The sequence below is a fragment of the Taurulus bubalis genome, assembly GCF_910589615.1.
Source record: "Taurulus bubalis genome assembly, chromosome: 17".
NCBI classification, from domain to species: domain Eukaryota; kingdom Metazoa; phylum Chordata; class Actinopteri; order Perciformes; family Cottidae; genus Taurulus; species Taurulus bubalis.
In genome coordinates, this window is record NC_136605.1 from 16,713,772 (window position 1) to 16,736,819 (window position 23,048).

At 45.6% G+C, this 23,048-nt stretch overlaps 1 protein-coding gene across 1 annotated transcript; it reads right to left on the reverse strand.

The window, feature by feature from the left end:
- Positions 1 to 333: 333 nt before the first annotated feature.
- On the reverse strand, positions 334 to 21,850 carry nherf1b (NHERF family PDZ scaffold protein 1b; the record flags this gene model as incomplete). The annotated part of the gene is made up of 6 exons (XM_079232717.1): positions 334 to 484; positions 591 to 695; positions 3,249 to 3,292; positions 5,192 to 5,345; positions 7,517 to 7,690; positions 21,299 to 21,850. 6 exons carry the CDS (start codon positions 21,848 to 21,850, stop codon positions 347 to 349), a joined length of 1,167 nt encoding a protein of 388 aa, XP_079088843.1. The 3' UTR covers positions 334 to 346.
- Between the last annotated feature and the right edge of the window lie 1,198 nt (positions 21,851 to 23,048).

Consider the following 23,048-nt stretch of genomic DNA (forward strand, 5'->3'; position numbering starts at 1 on the left):
CACACACACACACACACACACACACACACACACACACACACACACACACACACACACACACACACACACACACACAAACACACACTATGATCCAGTTCTCTTTCATTGGCATTTGCATCTCTCATTGTTAGTATCACATTAAACATATTATTATATATATTGAATATCTGGATTATATAATAGCATGAAGAGTAATAATAATAAGAATACTATATTTTACAGAAGGCCTTGATTTGTCTGATGCCAAAAGGTTAATCTGCTCTTTTAATGTCATGATGATACAAAACAAATGTCTTTCTCTTTGTAAGAATCGCTATAAAATCTGTGTGAGTTGGGCGGAGTCGCCCTATAGGTTACTGAAGAGTTCATTTTTCTTGGTCCAGTCCATGGGCGGGGCTCTCTTGTTGGAGCGTTTCTGGTGGGCGAGCTCTTTGACCTGCTGCAGGGACAAATTGAGCGCTGGGATGGCGTCCGCGACAAAACCCTGAATGATTTTTTTAACAGGGGAAAATAATGTAAGACATCAGGTCCACTTTACATTATGAAATCACAAGAGGTTGTTTTTCTGCAGGATATGTCCTGAGACGTACCTCAGGTGGGGTGTTGGTTGTGAGCGAGGTGTTGGACGAGGCGTTGGAAGGAGAAGGACTGACTGACAGCGTTGAGTCCCTCTCTTTGGCCCCTCGACCATTCACCTGGGAACACAAGCACTCATCATCAACATCACTCCATTATCATACCGACAAATCAGTAATGAGACATTTATGAATATTATCAACATTTACAAGAGTCACATTTCAACAAGTGTGATTTGGAAACTGTTGCTCTTTTTGTGGTGCAGTACCAGTCCTCGCCACAGGGAGGCAATCTTGTATTTGAGTTGCTTTCTTCTACAAGTTAATGAGAGGCAACTGAGGAGTTTTAAACATTTCTACTAATTTAGTGATCTGGGAATCACAAACAAAGGATTCTGTTGGCTTTCCTTGGATTATATTCGGGGAGAAGGCAATACATTAAATGTAGTTTTGTAAGAGTGGTGAGATTTGAGAAACTCTTCCTGCCGCTCTTCCTGGTTGAATTCCAGCGTATTTCCTGCCCTCTGTGTTTTGCAGCAGTTTGAATGAGCTGCAAAGGTTACAGGATGAGGCCTTTATGTGTCTGCAGCCTCAGTATAACTATCAGCACGTCACACATTTTTAACCCACTCCAACCCCTTTAAAGACGGCGTCTTTTACCTCACAGACAACTTGTCCCTGACCTCTCACACCACCCCTCCCCTCTCAGCCCTACAACTCTTTAACGAGTGTCTGTTACGCAACAATATGAGGAACAATTAACTTCACTGCAGCACTTGTGGTCCCTGAGTAACAGGAAGCCCGGCCCTGGCTTCCCTACACTAGCGGAAAGGCAGCCACGGGTCAGCACAGGAGCTCCTTTTAGTTTGTGTTCTGGTGTCTTCATACAAGTGTCTATCTTATCAACACTGATTCACACACAAGTCTAGTGTGTCCACTTGGGAACAAGACACTCTGGTAACCCGAGAGGCAGTCAGAAAGCATTTTTGTGGGGTTAGAAAAGCAAACACACGCACAGAGTTTGTGTTTCTTGGAATATACGCTGTAGGATTTCAAAGCAAAAGTTTTTTACATTTTGGTAGAGCGCTTATTCTCTTTCTGGTGGAGAGTTGAATGAGGAGGGTGATACCATCCGTATATCTGTACTGTAAATAAGCTACTTAGCTTAATTTAGCATTAAGACTGGAAACTGGGTAAAATCAGCTTGTGTGGCTCTGTTTAAATTGAACTAAATCCCCTTACCAGCTCTTCTAAAACTCACTAATTAACTGATAATAGGTTGTTTGTGGTATCTGCAAAATAAACAAAGTATACGAACAACAGTTTATGTTTTTAGAGATGGCGTTAACAGCTCAGAATCAAATATGGCACATGACCAATTACATTGTTTAGCCCCAAATAGCTACAGACGCTAGCTGTAACATTAAGCTAGTTAGTTAGCGTTAGTTAACCTCGTCAAACGGCAAGTCGAGCCGCCGCTGAAATTTGCTTCTCGTTCTGTCTGAACACACCGTTACAGTTTTTGTACGGACTCCACAAACAAGAGATATTGTATTTGTTTGTGAGCCTGAGAGGCGGATTATGTCACAGTTAGCTAGCTGTTGTTTCCAATCTCAATGCTAAGCTAAGCTAACCAGCTGCTGGCTGTAGCTTCATATCTATTTATTATTTATTTAGTGTGGCGTCATTACATCGAACTTTCGGCAAGAAAGTAGTACTGCACAATTAAAAAATGTAATCGAATTGCTATTCTTAGATTGACTGATATTCTTATAATTTTTTCTTTGAAAAACATAATAAATTGATCAGTGTTTTTTTCTACCGGATCTGTGCCAGTCTGTAGAATATAATGTGTAGGCCAGGACACAATATTTCATTAAATTGGTACTTTTAATTATTTGTTTTACAAATATTGCGCCTTCTGCAATTTGATGTATTGCCATCGGCCAAATTACAATTTCGATTAATTGTGTATCCCAATAATACAACGAACGAAGGTTTCCCCAAAACGTCATACTCATTATTCGGGTTTGTGAGTGACCTCCTCTTACAGTAAACTGTGGCCAGTGTGTCTCTTTGGGAAAACGCCCAAATACTTCAAGAGGATTAACATGAAGCTGCTACATTCTTCATGCCTCAGCTCAGAAGAGAAGCTCCTAGTTTTAATTGACCTTTTATACTGTTTAACACTGTGGGTCAAGGAGGATTTTAATTTTGAATACACAATACGTCCCTTCAAATAATTCAAAGTTAATGGAGTAGCTGGGTGGGGTTTACCTTCCAAAGAATGCCAGAACTTTTAGACAATCACAGGAAAGTCGGTCCAGGACACGTCTCTGTGATTAATAACGAACTTCAGCATTGCCTCGGTTCTCTGATGTGGCAAAACCACGTTTGAATACCAAAATGCTGCGTGTCACTTTGAAGCCCTGTTCGGCCTGCTGGACTGTTACAGAGCGGCAGATTATTCAAAGCGCATCTGTTGTTGTCAGGAAGGAGCGGCTCCATCGGTGAGGATGGGAAGTCGCCACTGTGGGAGACCGACAGCTCTTCACACACTTCAAAGCATAAATCCCACTTCGCTCTAGAGCAGATCTCCAAACCAGATGATAGCGTTCAAGCGTCATCCTGCATTTTGTCTCTGTGATATATTTGCCGCTGGTGTAATCTTACCTTCTCATCCGTTTCTCCATTAATGACCGGCTCAGGCAGCGGACCTGCAGACATGAAAACGACACAAGAATCAGTCATCGCACTCCAAAAACACAACCTTTCTCCCGTCTGTCAGAGTTAACGCCACTTCATGAGACCTGCAGTCTTTCAGTCCTGCACCATCAGCTCCGCGCTGCCAGATCAAGAGTCTCTCTGCAGCTCAGCTTTCATGCCACCAACACTTACTCTGTTACACGGGGCAGGTATGAGCTGATCATCTATTATTCACACACGGTGCTCATCCTGGTCCTACACGCCCCCACAGACCCTCTACATATCCTCTTAAAAATGGATTGCCTTGTCGCCATGTTTGATATCAAACCTCACTTTTTGAGAGGTGGTCACCTCAGACAGACATCGTCACAAATATCATACCTTCCATCCCTCTGATCCTCTGCCCACACGCCTTTCTAGCTAATGATGATTATTACTGGAGATAGCAGAAGGTCCTCCAGCGTTAATCTGAAGTTGGAGTCCTCCTCGCTCGTGTCCCCGACTCTGTGACAGGAGCCTCTCCAAGCCCTGATGCAGCTCTGGCTCCGGGCTGAGAGGCCACTTGGAGCGAGCGCCTTGGAAACCAAACAAAGCTGCTGGCCGGCCTCGTGAAGAGAGAGGCTGAGTGAGCCTGTTAACGTGAAGAGTGGCTGGAGGCAGGTGCCCTCTGAGTGGGCAGCATGTGAAGTGCGGGCAGTTACCTGGGAAACACCTCACTGGAATCTGTCCCCTGCGAGGCGTTGCTATTTTTAATCCTGGACTGAAACCCTGGAGGGTTTAAGAGTCCAGGAAACTATGAAACACTTGCCTCTCTTTTGCTATTTCATGAGGGTTATCGCACAAAAGTAAACAACACAGGACAAAGTCACCCCCGTGCTTTTAAATATAGCTATCTAATGTAGTAATAATCCACTGGGAACATTCATAAACCATTAACACATGTCTACAAAGTAAGAATCTAGCTCCTCGGTCCAGAAAGCAGAGGGCAGCATCTTTGCCCCCTCATTCATAGTCGGTTGCCATGCCAACAGCTGGCAGCAGCATGTTTACACAAGGGGTCTCATGATGCAAACACACACACACACGCACACACACACACACACACACACACACACACACACACACACACACACACACACACACACACACACACACACACACACACCTGCCTTCTCAGTGGACGGACAGCTCTCAAACACAGAAACCCGTCACACACTGTACTGGGGCTCCCCCTGTGGGCCGAGGCGGGTACAGCAGGACCCGTGTCTAGTCGAGGTGCCTTTGAGCAAAGCACCGACTCTCCTTCAGCCCCCTGGTTGACCACATGTGACCTTATAGTGGAGAGAAGGTCACGAAAGGATAATCCCTTCAATCAGTCGTGTATTCATTTATTGCCCTTTGAAATCGCAGTTTGACAAACCAGTCCAGACAATGGTTCTCTTATTGGAACTTTTCTGGAGCTTTCGGCTAGTTCTCGAGGCCTTCACCATCACAGGACGGAAATGTCCTACTTTGGTCTCTATGACATGTTTTGAGTGATTATTTAACTTTTGTGAAGATAGAGATCTGCATTTAAGCCTTTACATTATACAAGCCACACTGTTACTGTGCAATCCCACTCTGATCGGATCTATTTATGTCTGAAAGATTAACTTTCTCCTCAGGGCATCAACATGATGCGGGGGGAGCAGGAAGTGGCTCAGCGTCTCCGTCTCTGTCTACGCTTCTTGGCAGAGAGAGAAAGGAAAGGAAAAAAGCCATACAGGAGCGAGACACGGAGGAATAGAAAGAATTAAAGGAGGAGAGAAGAGCCAATAAACTGTGTGGCAGACTTCTAATCTGTGGGAGAAGAGATTCACTCCACCCTGCAGCTCAACTCGTGGCATTGTTGTGTGTGCGTGTCCTCTCACCAGAGAGGTGGTCCAAGGCGGGGGCCACTCGGCACCTCTTGAAGAAGGCGTCTGTGTCGGGGTCCACCACCAGCAGACGGGCCTCTCTCCCGCCGGCTTTAATGGCGGCCACGACATCCGAATGCGTCTTCCCTTCTACCAACAGACCGTTCACCTGAGGAGAAAAACGTTGCTTTAGATTTTTTTCTATGGATAGAAATCCTTCAAACTTCAAAAAAAAAAAAAAATATATATATATTTTTGTTCCTTCATGTCTTTGTTCCCACAGAGAAGAGAACAAACTGTTTTATCACTGTCAAGGATTTCTTTCTCAATATTATCACTTTGTCTGCCAGAGGCTCCAGGGCAGGACATCCTGTGTGTCCACACACACACACACACACACACACACACACACACACACACACACACACACACACACACACACACACACACACACACACACACACACACACATTCCTTCAACTTACAAAACAATCGTTCTAATGTGCTCAATAACAAAAATACTGGTTTATTTGGTTTTAATACGTTCTGCGCATCATGCTGGTACTTGACTGTGTGACACTTTAACTTAGGTGTACAGTAACGTGTCAGGTGGCTCACTCCCACGTCAGCTGAGTGTTCTGGGATTAAATCACCATGGGAAAGCATGTGAGAAATGTCTCGGAGGGCGGTGTGTGTGTGTGTGTGTGTTTAGGTCATAGGGTGGACCTGCATGTCTAAGTCCCACAGAGGAAGCTGGACAATAGCTGCTTGGCCAGTAACAGCAGAAACAATGGCTGTCCGCTCCCCACAAAGCGCCGCTCCTCAGTGGGTGGTGAGGCCGTCTGGGGCCCTCTGGGGGACTGCAAACCCCTCACTAGACTCTCATGCAGACCCCAGTCTCTGTGGGACTTCTAATCCCTCTGTCCTCCATCTGTCCTCCTTCTCTTCTGATTCTTCCTTTCCCTCTACTTAGGAAGTGAAGGGAGGCGCGCTGATAGTCCGCATCAGTGAATATAACGCCGCTCTGAATTTGTTAGAATAATGTGCGCCACTGAATGAGTCACGCTGACTGAGTCATGAATGAGTCGTGTTGCTTGTGCTTCTGGTTATGTGATACTAAAACCACAAGGTTTCATGGTTGTAACGTCTTTTAGAGTCAAGTTTAGAGTCAAGTCAAGGCATTAGTCCATGACGGGGGCCGTGGCTGTAAAGAGATCTGGACACAGCATCGGAGCACTTCATTCCTATGAAAGCCGCTCAGTGGTACAAGTTTGGCTTCCGCGTATAAAATTCAGAAGAATTTAGCAGGATCTTCTGTCGGTCTTCCGCGTCCACAGGCGCGTAGAGCGCTCGTGTTTCCTTCCTCCAGCCTCGCTCTCAGGCTCACTCACATGAACCGAGGATTTAGATATCAATGCATTTTACAACATTTAGGACCTAATGATTTAAACTCTTTCCCAATGTAAGTCTGTGGGAAAAAGTATTTTTGGGCCCAATGGCGTCACGTGATGAACCAGAAGTTGTGATTCATCTATTTGGCTTCTATCTCCACTCACTATGACAGATTGTACTGCGGTGTATAATTTAAGAACATAAAAACAGTAAAAACACAGACCCCAGACCAGTTAAGAAGGACACAGTTCACTTTGGGAAAAGAGCTGACCACCCGAGGGCCAGAAGATACTACAAGAGAGTACCGTATTTTTTGTGGTGGATATAAATCAATCAGATTTCTTTTCTGTTTTAAAATAAAACGTTTTGTATGTATGCACTTTTTTAAATCTTCCATCTAAAAAAGGTATGCCATATTTTAAGACCTGATATTAAGCATGCTTCATTGATGGCAATTATGCATCTCCAAAGAGTGTATATAAAAGGCAGTATTTGAGTACATTTTCACACCGTATAACCAAAGAATTAGTGGAGCACTAGAAAAAAATAATGAAATAATGCTTTATGATGTCAACAGGCTTCCTATCTCATACCTGTTTGCATGGAGGTGATGCCTGACTACACTGACTTCTTCTCTATTTTTATCCAAGTAAAAAAAAGCCACTTGAGGGGAAATATGCAGGCAGGCGAATCAGGACGAGTATTTTTGTGTAACTCTCTTTAGTTACTCCCCATAAAGACGCCTCTGTTTAAGACAATTAATTAAGCTAAATTACCTTAAACTTCCATGGACTTACATTAATGTGTCTTACCAAGATTTGGCTTTCTGTTTAAGGAGATTCTAAATTAGAAAATCTCACCAGAACGATAATAAAAAAGTCTCATTGCCCCGTCCTGCGTTCCTGCCCTGCATGGGGTCACAGTGTTCGGCCTCAGCCCTGTAAGTACCTGTACTATCTTGTCCTTGGACAGCAGGCCTGCCCTCTCTGCTGGAGAGTCTTCATCCACCGCTCTGATGTACTGGCCCGGCCGCGCCCGCTCGCTGTGCAGGTTGAAGCCATATCCGCTCGGCCCTCGCTGGATCACACAGAGACGAGGCCGCAGCTCAGTGCACAACACCTCCTGGAAGAGACCAGAGGAGAGGAAACAGAGGCCGCGCGTTAATACAGCGGTGAGCGACACGCACCTCCAGACCAGAACAGCAGCTTATTAAAAATAAATAAATACCTCCACCATGGGTTCAGGAAGAACAAGAGGCACAAAGATTACGGAGAGCTCCAGTGATTCGTTAACCATGAATATAAAGCCGAGGTTGAACATACAAGTGGCTGCTGCTGTGTTGTGAAGTGTGTTTTTAACAATCTTAATGCAAACTGAAGCTGCTTGTTGGACTCCACGTGACTCCAGACTGCTCTCGCCAGGAAGGAAGAGGGTCTTGGAGGCATGCGATTGGAGGTCTGCTGGGAAGGTTTGCGGAGAATTTGGGGAGGGGAGGCGCTGCTCTGGCCTTGAGGAAGGGACCGGTTCCGGTGCGGTCCGCTCCCTGCTCGCTGCGGGCCCCGAGGAGGACAATGGGAGCCGGGCGCTGACCCCTGACCGCCGGCCCTCGCCCCGGCACGTCCAGACCCACTCAGGGATGGCAGGAAGAGTTAGCGCCATATTGTCATCCAGGAAAAAACTCCGGCTCGACTCCAGAACCTCCCTTCCGCTGAGTGGAAGAAGCAGGTTCTTTATTTAGAAAAGGGGTCGTTAATGGCCTCGCCATCAAAGAGGTCAAAATAAGAAATGATGGAAACCCAGTCAGGATAATCTCTGTCCGTGTGACCACATCTGACCTGACACTCCCTCCACATCAGAGCAGCCGTGAGCGCCCGCCTTCTGTCAACTGTACACTGCAAGACAATGAACTCCTACTATAAATAAGTCTGACTCACTTTCTACAGAAAACTGGCAGAAGGTAGATTGATGAAAGCTACTTTATAAATGTGATTCTTATAACCGACTCAACGTTTTCTCTCGTGTACAACTTGGCACGAGCAATGAGTGATTGTCACTTCTCTGCGTTATGTAAGACAATCGTTCCGAGCTAACGCCCAACCCACCTCCGCCAAGAATGAGCTGTTCTCTTTTTGCGGCTCAGTAAAACACCTTGAGAAGAAAAACATGCTCTGTAAACTTTGCGGCGGCTCCAAATGAGAGTAAGTGGTGCTTTCGATCTGGGAACTTTCATTAAAGTCATGTGATGTAACAACAGCGAACAGCGAACAGCAAACGCCACTCTCTCTACAGTTGGGAGGACAGTTTGTTTTCGCCTCATGTGTTCACTCTGAATCCAGGATGGGTTGAACTTTCCCTCACAGGCTTCATTTTACAGAGAAAGTAGAGCCTTAAAAGGGTAATTGGACATTTTGGGAAACACAGTTGTTGGCTTTTCTTGTGAGAAAATGATTCCATCAAACCTCTGTGCCTCTACCACAGACCCTTTCCCATGACGTGTGAATGTCCTCAACCAAAAACATCATGTGAAATACGACACAGTGTCACACACACAGGCTCGGACTACATGCGATAAAAGTAACGAGACGGCCAAGAACATTGTTGCTCGTAGCTGTCGTTAAATAGCTGGGACGAGGTCAACTTGGTTTAGTAGCTCATCAGCATCGGTTTGTAGCTTCATGTCACCTGTTTCCATTAAAACCCACACAATGTGTCCGTGTCCATCAACAGCCTGCTGATTTAGATGTGCTCCTGATAAGAGCTTCATCATAATGGTCACTGATTAGACAGAAATCCTTGTTACACCCAGACTTCAAGAGAAACGCCCTTCCTTTATGATCCTTTAAATGTGAAAGATGCAATCCAAAGTACAGGCTGAGCACTTTAGTTTAGCTTAATGATGTTTGTTCTCATTACTGACCTTCACTCTTCTGAAAGCCTACAATTACCTGTCTTCTACAACAACAGCATTGAAGCAAAGAACGGGATTCATGCAAGGCCTTCGCAAGCTCTCGATCCCTGTCACAGTTAAAGCACTCTCGGTGATCCGTAATGATGTGTTGGACAACTGAAAGCAGATGAAACGCATCGAGTGCTCTGGCTGCCGTTGGGCGTCCCTGTGCGGGGAGAGAGCAGCTCTGGCAGCGGCAACAGAGGAGGGTTTGTGTCGGAGAGGAGTGGAGGGATGAAGAATCTCCACGTGGATCAGAAATCTGTGGAATCTGCTGAACACACACAAGCCAGGACTACTAAAATGTGTGCTTGTGTGCGTGTGTTTCATGTGTTAACGACAGCTACAATGAGAGTTCTCTGTAACGCTACGGTAGAAGTCTGATGAACTCAGCTGAACGTTGTGGAAACAGCCGCAGAGCATTTACGGGACGTTCTGTAAATTACAAGCCGAGATATCGTAAACGTCCTCCACGTGCTCTCATACTGAACAGGTCTTATCTGCTGATGAATGACACGCAAATCTGTGTTCCTTAATTTACACAACGGGGACAACTACATGTTTAAGCTAAGCTTCGGCCTGAGGTTGATCCAGGAACATTTGTATACTTCCTCTCGGGTTCTTTATTTTGTTTAGAGCGCTTCCCAGACCCTAAAACATCTGCACAAACACAGATTAGTTCATCTGCTTGTGCTGCTTCCTCAGATTTAGTTTGGTTGTTGTAAACCCACAACACGGCTGTAAAAGTCCTCATGTAATGTGATGGCTGACGGTCCACCTGGAAACACTTAGGACATCATCATTAAAAGTCATGTTCTCGCCTCGGGATAATGAAAAGAATTTGTCTCCAAATAACGATAAAAGGTTTCTGATCATCAGTCAAATAATCTAAAGTCATTATCAATATTTCGGCCTGTTTGCATCACTTTAAAGATCAAAGTCACGTCATTTTCTATTGTGTGAAATGTTGCTCTCGGCCCTCAAAAACAGCGGCTCGAGGTTGAACTCTCTTTCGGTGACACAAACTTTCCTTTGAGGAGGGAAGTGTTGAACAGGAACTGTTGACACATCTTCCCTCAATATGCTTCCCTCTGAGCCGGCTCAACTTCCTGACATTAAATTACAAAACACAGCCCGACATATGCACAAACGTACACCGCCTCCCGAGAGCGGAGAGTGAAGTAAGTGTGTTTGACGTCTAATAAAAGAAACGAGCTGCTCTGAAATACTGGTCCGCATGACTGCGAGGCAAATCTGACACAGATTAGCTGTTTCCTCTGGAGTCCAGCAGCGTCTGAGAGGAGTGGACGTGGTCACCATGATGTCACCCGTTAGTTTGGCGGACTGTTCTTTTACTTCTGGAGCCTTGAGTTTGGGCATTTTGACTGTTGCCATCTTGTTGTGACACCAGAAGGGTGGAGCAAAGTGCAACGAAATGCTGAATCAGACATTTACAGGAGACCATAATGTTACAATAAACTTTCATGATCTGATAACTCTCTGTGAAAAGGTTAGAATGGTACAACAGGGACAACTCCCACACGGGACAACCTGTCAATCATAAGTATACTCCGCTTTATGGTCTGTTTTATTCAAAATGGGAGCATCGTTTATGAAATGAACATCATGCTGTATTGAAGAACACTTGAAACTAGCCATCTAGACTAGTTTATAATCAATAAATCAAGTGAGAACTCAAGGAAATTTCTCATTTTTGCAAAAAACGTTTGTATCTCACTGACGTCTATGGTTAGTTTTTCTCTTCAGCGACACAGATTGTGATGTATTGTGTCGCCGTTCATGTATACTTTGTATCGTGACACCATTGTTTCCTTGGGTGATGTATTGTAATAAGATTGCCCGGCCTTAAAACACACACATATCATTTCTGTAAACTATTTGTTTTGACCGGATCATCAGCTGAGTTTTACAGCTGAGTTAATACTACGTTGCTTAGCATCCAGTGCAAACAGATGCAAACATGGAGGCAACTATTACCGCTGGCTTTGGGCGCAATCAAAGTTAAGTAACACTGGACAGCCCAAAAAAAAGGGAAACCTATTCCTGTCATATAGAAAGTAGAATTGCGTCACATCTGAGACAAACGTCTGCTGCTGTCGTTGAGATCCACTCAGCCGACGTGTGAGTGTAGTTTCTATCGGTGCTGCTCAGACTTTGAAAGGCTTTGGGCGACTGCAAATAAGCAGTTGCCTTGAATACAAATTACTCCAAAACAAAACAAGGACCCGTGTTAATATTCTCAAAACGCACTTCACGGCTGCCTCACAAATCTCACAGCATCTGCTGCTCCAGCACAAAGTTTATCTGAGAGTGTTTGAAGGGCTTACAGGCTCCCCGAGCAGAGGTTGATGTAAACCTGTTCTAGACTCGTTTCTGGTTTTCCTCAGGAAGCTGCGATAGTTAATAGATAAGAGGCCGAAGGCAAAGGTCAACTTGCAGACCCGTACAGCGCGTTTGGGGAGCTCTCATTGCTCCGAGTCTAAAAGGATAAAAACAATTCCCTGGAATGCAAGAGCGAATATTTTAAATACAAATAAAAGCTTTATTTTACAAACCAACGATCACTGATGTTTTAGGATTTCTTCATAGTCAATCCAAAATACCTTTTCTATCATCGATAATGTTTAGGTTGACGTGAATGAAAGACAAACCTAATATGTCAAGTAACAAGGGATGAGATTACTTTGTATTTCAAACTCGTAATATCTTCTCATTGATGTGGACCATGAATATTTCGACCAAATTTCATCGCAATCCCTGGAACAAAGCAGCGGACCGATCACGTCGGCATCCACAGAGCCGCGCTGCTGGAGTGTTAAAGACATATCAAATGTCAGCATTTACATGAACGCAGCCTCAGAGAAGGAGCACAGAGTCCTCGTTCATTCCTGCCTTCGAAGAACCCGCAGGTAAGTGAGTGCCTGACAGGCCAGATTGACTGATTTGCATCTTCTAAACCCTCTCAGGGAGTTTTAAAAGGCAGCCTCCACATCATCCATCCATCATGTTTATCACCCTCCGACTCAGCCGCCGCAGATTTGCATCTGTCAGTCTCTCCTGCTGACTCTGTTCGACAGAGGAGCGCTGAGGCTGCGAGCGACTGAGTGTCTGGCATGGAACGAGCAGTGTGTGAAGGAGTGTGTGTGTGTGTGTGTGTGTGTGTGTGTGTGTGTGTGTGCTGCCAGAGGCTACAGCTCTGCCACTAAGCATGCCAGTTGTTTCATATTTTCCCCATGCTTAGCCAGCGGACTGATGTGTAACTACTGTGCAAAAGCAGAACACATGTAGGACATCTGTGACTGTCGGCTTCCTGGTTCTCTGACTCCGGTAAAAGAAGAAAATGTCACATGATAAAAATGTCCTGTAATTACGTGTCACCTCACTGATGTAATTTAGCCGTCTGTCCGGCGTCTGCTAAACTCACGAGTCCTGCTGATCATACACTGGAGGCTGTCACACTCAGCTGCTCTGTGCGTATGTCTTCTCAAGCAGCCTCACTTTCATCTGTACGTATCACTCTTTCCCCCGCTGCTTGCTCCTTCCCCCCCATGTTGCTCTCATAAACGAGCTCCCCCATGACTTCAGCCTCTTTGATCAGCGTAAAGAACGAACCGCTGAAGTGACACGCCGCCAGGCACCGCTTTTCCTCGGTGACAGGACAAATCTTTGGCCTCCTTGTGACTGTCATGTGACGTTTCTGACGCAGATAAACGGCCTCAAGGACAGAGTCCTTAACGGTTTGATGTGAACCCTGGTTCCCTATTACACCACCAAAGTTTTGAGCTCCTGAGTGTGCGGAGCGCACCACTCTCTCGGTCAGGACGGGGGTGTTGGATTTCAAGCTGGACCGTTGAACCAGCTGCGAGGCGGGCGGAGGGGGAACAAAGCTCCCTACTGTGCCCCTCTGCCATTAGTGGATGGGACAAACCGGCTCGACAAAAGACGCCAAAGAAAGGTTCTGCTGAGGGCTCCCGTTACAATAGACTCTTTAGGGGGAATAAAATGGAAATGTACCGTGAGTTGTCACAGCAGGGGTGAAAGCACTGATAAGACCACATGGAGAGGCCTCGCCGTCGCTTTAAGGTCTTTGGAAATAGAGCCAGCAGGGCCTTCATCTTTAGTTTGCCCACTTTTGCCTTTAAATAAAATAAAAAAGTCACTTTTGCATCAGATCAGCTTGACGCTAACTGACAGTTTTGTCTTATCACAGTCAACAAGTTTTATCTCCTCGGCCAGTCTTCCTGTCCTCCACCCTCCAGACCTGAATGCAGCGTCGGCTCAACAGCCTCAAACACACGTTTCTGTTTCTGAAAAGCATTTAGAGAAAGAGGGGAAGGCAAGACAGAAAATGTAGATGTTGAGATATCTGAGAGCCCACATTGTTACAGTCAAGCAGAAGTGACAACACGATGTGGTCACACTCAGCCTTACGTTTTCTCCTGTGACATGCGAGCAAACGTTATACAACAGAGGTTCATTGCATAACCGGTGCTTCACTCAGCGGCTAAATTTGTGTCTAATCTTGGATGTTACACTCTTTTAATTCAATAATCAGCCATGAAGGAAAAAAAACAACCCTCTTCTTCTGTGTGTGTGTGTGTGTGTGTGTGTGTGTTTGTTCAGTTAGCGATGTTCTACATCTCCCTAAATGTTTCTCCACAATCCCAGACACTTGTTTTATCCGGCTAAAATGAAGGTGAAGGCATAAGCAGGGGCTTGTGATTGAGCGTTGCCTCTCAAAAAACAGCCATGCCCTTTAATCAAAACGTGCCTTGTGGCTGTGCTGCATTATTGAGGCTGCTATTAGTGGAAAAATGTCTATCTAATCTCTTTTCTTGTGTGATGGATTCTCCTAATGTGTTTGGTGAAGGCAGTCGTTATTCTTCCTCCTGCTCTTAAAAGCAAAAGGCAAAGGGAATCGAAGAACAATACTGAAAACATGGCCGCAGCTCCATGAGGCCTCATTAGAGGTTTTATACAATGAGGACGTGAAGCCATCACCATCTTGGCAGTGAAATTGTAAAAACGGGCGAGGTTGATGGTTAGGTGGAGCAGAAGCAGCCCGCGAGATACAGTAGAGCGGACAGCTAGCAGCTAGCGAACTCAAAGTGGACGCACCCTCAATGACGCCTCTTTAAGCCGTAATATAATTTAAGCGGCGGAGCTATACGGCCTACAGTCATGAACGCAGATATTATAAATACCAAAACCATTTTTGATGTAAAGCAGACACGTAGGTATGTTTACCAGGTTCAACATCCTATTTTAACGTGTTAGCATGCTGACATTTTGGAACCGATCTTTTCCTTACTTTAGTTTAAGTAAATATGCACACCCACAATGTACGTTCATGTGCTCTGTCTTGGTACTTATGGCATCTTGTACAGCGGGAAGGTAGGCGGTGGACGGCGGGGGGTGAGTCTATTTCAGGGCGAGCAGCCAGTCACTTCCCCCCCCCGGCAGGGCGCGGCCCTCCGGCTCATTGTCCGGCCGGGGTGGTGAACCTTCAGCAGAATGGAGTGGGAACTGGAATGTGGCATTGTGGAGTCTGCATCCAGAATCCCATGAGACCCAATCACCAGCAACCCCACTACACCCCTCACACACACACACGCACACGCACAGGGTGCAGGTTCCACCCCTGACCTGAGCCACAGGGGCCTCGGCTGCAGGGACGGGACAGTGGGGCTGTTGTGTGGACCGACGTCACCGAGAGACAAGACAACATGTCATTGACGACGTGTCGCTCTCCTAATCAATAGAGCAATGTAACGTTCTCCTGTGACGTTGCTGTATCCTTCCTTGACTCAAGACGTTACGGTTGTGCCTTCCTACAGTTTATGACCTTTAAACAATTGTACCTCGGAGGGATTAAGATGCTGACCATGAAATGTCAACGTCTCCCGTTGACGTCCGTTTGCAGACCTTTGCTGCGCGTCCTCACCACTCTGCTCTCTCCGCTTGTTTCCCGTCATCACTCCTCTGTCTGCTGATACAACTATAAACACACTAATGGCGGTATGTTTTCATCCTTTTCGATTTTCCACTTCTTTGTCAGACAGATGTTGAAACGTGCGTGACTGTGTTGCAGAAACACTGTTGAGACTTGGGCGAGTATTGTGTCATGAGTTACTCTGAGATTCCAGCCCATAATACACACAAAACAGCTTTCAACAGTATTAAATATGATTGTGGTTATTTTCACATTGTTATCTCTATTATCACCCTATGATACACAGTTATAGTGCATGTATCTATATTTAAACATGATCAAAGTGTTTCTGTGGTGTCAGTCAGTGTTACTCATGAGGGATGGGCGATATTTATAACATATTTGGTTACAGTATTTTCATTTTTATATTATGATATCGTGTAAATGCAAAAGGCCGTTGGGTTGATACTGCAGTCCAGGTGATTGATGAGCAATATATCTAAATGCATCTCCTTTCTATTGTCTCTTGGTATTCATCATCCTATCACTTTGTGCATACGTGTGACATAACACAGTTGAGATGGGGCCTCTGCGTTATCATAAACAAATAAGGGACACTTGTAAAATATACAAATCTTGTTGAAGCACAATGAAGCCTCGGACCCTCTCCGTTTCCCCTGAAACTCACAGCCCAGCGAAGGGAACGGTGACTCCAAAACCTTCTCTCACACACACACACACACACACTCACACAGACGCACACGCAGATACATTAACGTGAAAACAAACATACAAAATAGGGACAAACGCAACACAGGACCGCGTGCAGCTAGTCCGAATGAATCATGGAGTATATCTGAGCAGACAAACACAATGACGCGCACTCCTTTACCCAAACACAGCCTGAACAATACCTGGCTTTGTCACAATGGCTTCAATGATAAGCAAACCAACAAACACAGCTGGAAACACTGTTTACTTTCATGATCCAGTGTCTGCTGCTGGAACGACGCGCTATTCAACCAGTGTTGCATTTTATTTATTATGTATCCTGTTTGCATTGCAGGCATTTAGCCGATACTTCTGCTCACACACTCAGAGAGACGGTGGGATCTCAAACCTTGAAGCCGTAGTTTAACTTTCCTGCTATGAGCTGCAGGAACTGCTGGTGAGAAGAAGTCATTTGGAGAAATTGGCAACTCCCACCCCCCTTCTTGCGCTTTAGCAAAACATGCTCCTCTCAATGAATACATTTCGTAATATTTGTTACATTATTTGAACATTGCTGTTAGACTCACAGAACCAGACAAAGTGAATGGGCGTTGGTGCGTTCACTCCTGTGTGTGCACAGGCCTCTGTTTAGAGCCAATGGTGAAGCAAATTAAAATGTTTGCCTGCGGAGTGAACGGTTCGACGAACCCCGTCAACGTCACAAACTAATGTGAAAACTGATAGAAACCAGAACCAAAAAGGGACATTTGTGCATTCAAATGTCAACATTTCACATGCCTGAACAGTAATTACTCAAAATATAAGGTGACTAAAAATTCCAGCCACATTTTCGACTTAGGCATCCAAAAGCTGAGGCCCAGCAGCCACGTTTAAAGGTTAGTGTTGAGCCCTGAGCCGATAGCGCGGGGGGTGGGGAGGGTCTTCCACCAACAACAATGACAGGAAACCAGCTTGAACGTCCTGGGGTCTGTGCACAGGCCGAGAGTCCCACAGACAGCAGCCGGAAGCACAGCGCTGGCCGTCCCGCCTCAAACAGCTTCTACAGGCGTGGCCACTTGTGCCTCTGATGCGTGACAAACAAATGGTCATCGAAAGCTGACGTGTATTCTGTTAACAGAACATTATATCCTCGGGCGGTTCCTCAAGGCGTTACATCAGATGGATGTGGACGGTAAAGTCTGAAAATGTGTGAGTCCGTCCCGCTGAAGTCGATACAACGGGACACAGATAGGAAGGTCACATGGACGTGAGGCTACGGAGACAAAGGATAAAAGCTGAATAATTGCTTCCAAAAGGTCCGTGACTGTTTGGAAAGCCGGTTTAAAAAGACCATTGCCGATACAAGGCCCTGAATGCAGCGCAAACATAGACTAAATCCTCCCACACACCAGATTCAGCCTGATTTGTTTAGAGTAAACATGTCGGTGAACAGTTAAAGGACCAACTATGTAAAGCCAGAGTAAAAAGCTTCACGCTCTTTAATCAGGTTTTATATGAACGTGCAGATTAAAGGCTCAGATTAGATGAGGGGAGTGACAACCAGCACAAGAACACAAAGACGCCTCCTTGTCTGACTGCAGGCCTGGAAGCAGTGTCCTCTATGCCGATGCTGCAGATGTAATGTTACACACTTTCACACTCCTCCAGGATCTCATCAGGTTCATCCGACACCAGCGCGTTTCCTCTCCCATCATTAGTGTTTAAAGACCAGAGTTATGTAAGAAGCCGGCAGCCAGTCAGGAAGACTCTCAAAAACACTTCTCACCTTCACACTCTCTCTTGAATCGGAGTGAATCACTGAAGAAACAGCAACGATGATGGTGAAAGAAACGCCGCTCCTGAGAAGATACATTTTCATGGGTTTGACTGCAAAATGGTTCTTTACAGATGAATCGCCCATTTTATTAGTTAACTCTTTAAATACAGTTGAAATATGTATATTTTGTGTTGTTATGTCATCGTTAAGTGGACAGCTTTGGGTTTTGGGACTGTTGATTGGACCCAATAAGACATTTTAAGAGTTCTGGTCTGTGGAGCAACGACATGGAAAGTGCACATAATAAAAGTCAAACTTATTTTTTATTCCTCTAATTCTCCCTGGCCATAAGAGGATCCCCTCATAACATGCTCCCAATGTAAATGCGGGACATAATTCCCATTGTTCATTCAGAAAGATACACGCCACAGTCTAATGCACTGCATGGAACTCATTGTAATAATTTTCATACGGTGGTAATAAAGACGGACGTCAGCCAACTTGTTTCCACAGGATTTCTGTGGATAAGCTGATGGATCTAGATCTCTGTAATGCGAACTGAGAGCGACCACTGTTACCTCAACAATGGCAGAGTAAAGATTTTACTGCCTGGTAAACAAAACAACGACCTTTGGACCAGCGATGTGTTTTGGAGTTTGTGTGTGTGACGACAGCGGCTGTTATTTTCTTCCCGTGCCAGGCTTCATGTTTTGACCCTTCGTCACTCCTCTGTGTAATTTGTTCACACTGCCTCTGCACTGTCTCACTTTCGCCTACCTCCATCCTCACACATACATACTCTACACATGCGTTACACACACACACACACACACACTCACACACACACAACATCAGTGTAACCATGGCAACCTTGCACGGGCTCTTCGGTTCCCCGGAGAAAGGGTCACTCTTCGAACCCTCTTTTGTGTCGCTTCAAACACTGAGGCCAGACGGGCGCAGTGCGGGGTGTGTGTGTGTGTGTGTGTGTTTCTGTGTGTGTGTGCGTGTGTGTGTGTGTGTGTGTGTGTGTGTGTTTCTGTGTGTGTGCGCGTGTGTGTGTGTGTGTGTGTGTGTGTGTGTGTGTGTGTCATTGGCCCACAGGGCTCGGGCACAGGAATGCCGGGCAGGATGTTGGGAGAAAATTCCAGAAAGAGTTGAGCCACTGCAAAGACCGACCACTCCCCCCCCACCACACACACACACACACACACACACACACATACATACACACCCCGAGGTGGCTCCGACTGCAACATAGAGACACAGCACACTCCAAACGGCATCCCTCGAGTCCAATTTACACACTCGCACACTCACTCCACTGTGTCCTCCGTCCCCAGGTAACGTCTGCAGCTGTGAAATCTTGGTTTTGCACGCCTTCACGTTACAAGACACCGGGCTCACTCCGGCTGGATCTTTCCCCGAATGTCAACAGTTTGTTGAAATAAAAACCCGAAGGGTTGAAAAGGATTTTGTTGCTGCTATTGTTTCGTTTCGACGCCGCTTCCCTCTGTGTTGGCCACGGCTCCACGAAGCCATCGATGGAGCGTATCGAGAGGGAACACAGGAACAATCGCCACATGTTCCTTTGACCCACGACTTGACCCAGCAGCAACATAACTACAGAAGGCCCTGCATGCTCTGTTATTATATATACATCTACTGTATATAAAGAAATATGATGTAAGGAAGCAGTGAGTGGCCACCTTTGAGTAATGACAATGTGGCTTTCCAGGCTGTGCTTGAGGAGAGTTTCCGAACAGGAAACAGGACGATCAGCATCAGTTTTCCTTGTTTGCGCCACTGAGTACAAGTACCCCCCAAAAATCATTGTTCCAGCTTCTAAAATGTAAATATTTGAGGATGCTGATATTTTAAGGCCTTCTGATGAGAACCAAACAATTTGTAATTTCATCAACAATTATATGAATGTCTATATAACTATTTAATCAATTAGGAAAACAATTTCAACTGCAATGCAGCAAGACTGTTGGCAGAAAATGAATTCATCTTTTAGTTTGTTTAATAATAAATACAGCGAGTTCCAGATTTTTAAATGCAAAATTAGGGTCCATCATTTTAAATGCAATATCTTAATATCAAATCAGGACATTGGAAGAGAGGCGACGTTGGACACTGTGATTTAATCACAATTAATCAAACAAGTGAGAACTTGACTTTGATGATAAGAACTTTTGGTTTCCGTCCCAACTTTTAAAGGATACGGTAGACATTTTGGGAAAGATGCCTAACGGCGGTATTTGCTTCTTTTTTTTTTGTTGCAGATAGTTATTTGAGATGTAAAACAAATCCATTAATACCAACTGAGACCAATATTCAAGTTATATCATCATATTACATCAACCAAAATATGACATCTAGATTAATCTCACAACAGATATCACATCCGTAATTCTCCCAAACTGATTTAAAGAGTCACCACTTTTATGACCTCCCTGACCTTGCGTCATCTTGAGAGAACAGCAAAAACGAACACTGAACATCTTATGATTCCACCAGAGAAAAGCCTAACAGTGTCATTACTATATTAATAACCACACAGGTTATGCAATCTGCCATCAGATGCACACTGTGGCCCTTCTCCCCCCTCACCTCCACCAGGAGAGAAACTACGGAGCAGGAGAGCTGAACACGGACACAAAACGCCCCGGGGGTAAACATCCCGGATGCAGCAGCGAGGGGCACAGATGTTCCAGACTAGAGGAGACCTCTTCTCCTCCCGTGCTTTTTAATGAACCCTACTGAGTTCACAGACAAACAAGGGCACACACACACACACAACAACAACAACAACAAGTGGCCACTGCAGCGTGAGAATGAGCCCACAATGTTTTACAAAGATCAAAAATTGGAAAAAAAATGACTATTTCCTGTTGTTTGTTGTGGAGGGCTCAGCAATGCCAGGTATGTGTTATGGTGGTTTCCTCAAGGAAAGGAACAACAACATGTCTCTTTTTTAAAAGGCTTAGTGTCATTGATGCTGACTTAATGCTTAACCTTGTGGCGTAACAGACGACAACATTTTTCTGCAAGTGACTGCAGAAAAAAGACATGTCAGAGTGACATTATTTGGGCGGACAAAGTTGAGCAACAGGCTGGCAGGGGGGGTCAGAGTTTAGTTTGGATCCCACAGCTGAACCCGGTTGCCAGCTGACCCAGCACCCACAGCCTGGCAGCATGTGGGTGCTGCTGTTATCCGTGTTTTAGACACACAGCACCTATTCTCTCCCTCAGTGATGCGTTCAGGGGCTTTTAATTGAAGTTTGATATTTTAAATTGTAGCACCACAACAGTGCAGCAACTTGTGTAACTTTGACTCACCTTCTCAGAGTTGATGCTCAGCTTTTTCTCGACGTGCACGTGGATTTCCCCCCCGTTCCTCTGCGGGACCGGCGTGGACTCCCTGGGTGCCTCCTCCTCCTCCTCCTCCTCACCCCCGTTTACCGTCCCGTCCGCGTCCCGGTTCTCCTGCTGCTCCACCACCATCACCTTCTCTTCTTCCTCTTCCTCCTCCTCCTCGTCGAAAGGTAACGGTATACCGTCGGTGACGTACTCCTTCAGACACTTCATGTTATGTTTCTTCAGCAGCTGCTCGGTGTCCGGGTCCACCACCACGAGCACCAGCCGGCCCACGGTGGCTCGTATCCGGGACACGACCTGCTGGTGGCTCTCGTTCTCCACGTCCTCCCCGTTCACAAACACCAGGCGGTCTCCGGCGTGGAGCCCGGACGTTTCAGCCGGGCTGTCGGGCTCCACCAGCCGGATGAACTGCCCGGTCTTACCCTTCTCCCCGTGGAGGTGGAAGCCGTAGCCGTTGTCCCCCTTCTCCAGCGTGCACAGCCGCGGGCGCGGATGCTGGCTCTTGCTCGGCATGGTTCAACGTCTTGTTTAAAGTGGGAATGACTGCACGACCTGTTCAGGATGCTGCTGGGGAGTGGGGTGTGTGTGTGTGTGTGTGTGTGTGTGTGTGTGTGTGTGTGTGTGTGTGTGTGTGTGTGTGTGTGTGTGTGTGTGTGTGTGTGTGTGTGCGTGTGTGCGTGTGTGCGTGCGTGTGTGTGTGAGAGAGAGAGAATGAGTGGTACCCCTTCAAGTAAAAACACCCAACCCCCGCCCTCTTGGGGAGATTAGTCCGTGGGAAACGGTGCTGCTGTTTGTCCCACTCTCTGGTGCACTTCCACTCGCAGAGTCAGAGTCAGAGTCGGTCCTCACACTTGTAATAAATCCCCACTGAGACTCCTGCTATCAGACAGTTGAGGTCCTGACCCGAGAACTGAACCCGGGCTGCTTAGACTCTCGGCTCCTTCTCGGTGGGCGACAAAAGTAGAAAAGCCACTCAGGAAGAGGGAGGTGCGTTCAGGGACCGGCCCAGCTGGCAGCCTCATGCAAAGCAGGGAGGACCGGAGGAGTAAACACAGACCGAGGCTGTCCAGGAAAATAAAGATGATGATCAAAGGACCAGATAGTGCTGCCCCTATCCTCTATGTTGTGTGTTAAAAACTTTATTGACAGCTATTTTTTTTCATAGTTTTACTTTTAGTGTTTTTTTCTGACGTGAGTGAAGCAGCTGCTCAAGAAGTTTTTATATCGTTTAGTTTTCTTGTGATTTGTATACTTTAAATTGCATCATAGTTTTGTTCCCCAGATTTGAGATCGATAGATAGATAGATATATAGATACTTTATTCATCCCCAAGGGGAAATGAATGTGTCGCAGTAGCAAGCAAAAATACATAGAGACACACAAAAACAACAAACATAACAAAGAAAGTGCAAAAATGTAAAGTATATGCAGTGTATATGAAGCGTATATAAACATGTACTGACTATAACTAAACAACAAAAGCGTTTTGTTATTCCCTAAATGAGCAACACTTTTCAAATTGTACATTTTTGTACTTATTGCTCTGAATACTCGCTCATTTCTGCCATCTTTTCACTTCACAACCTTTACTCAGAACCACCTTTTCACACTTGCATGCTGCCTTTATGTGTTTTCATTTCGTTTTTTGTTTTACAGTTAATGATCTGATACACACTGTATTTATTCTCTTTAATTCCTGCTATTAAAAGCA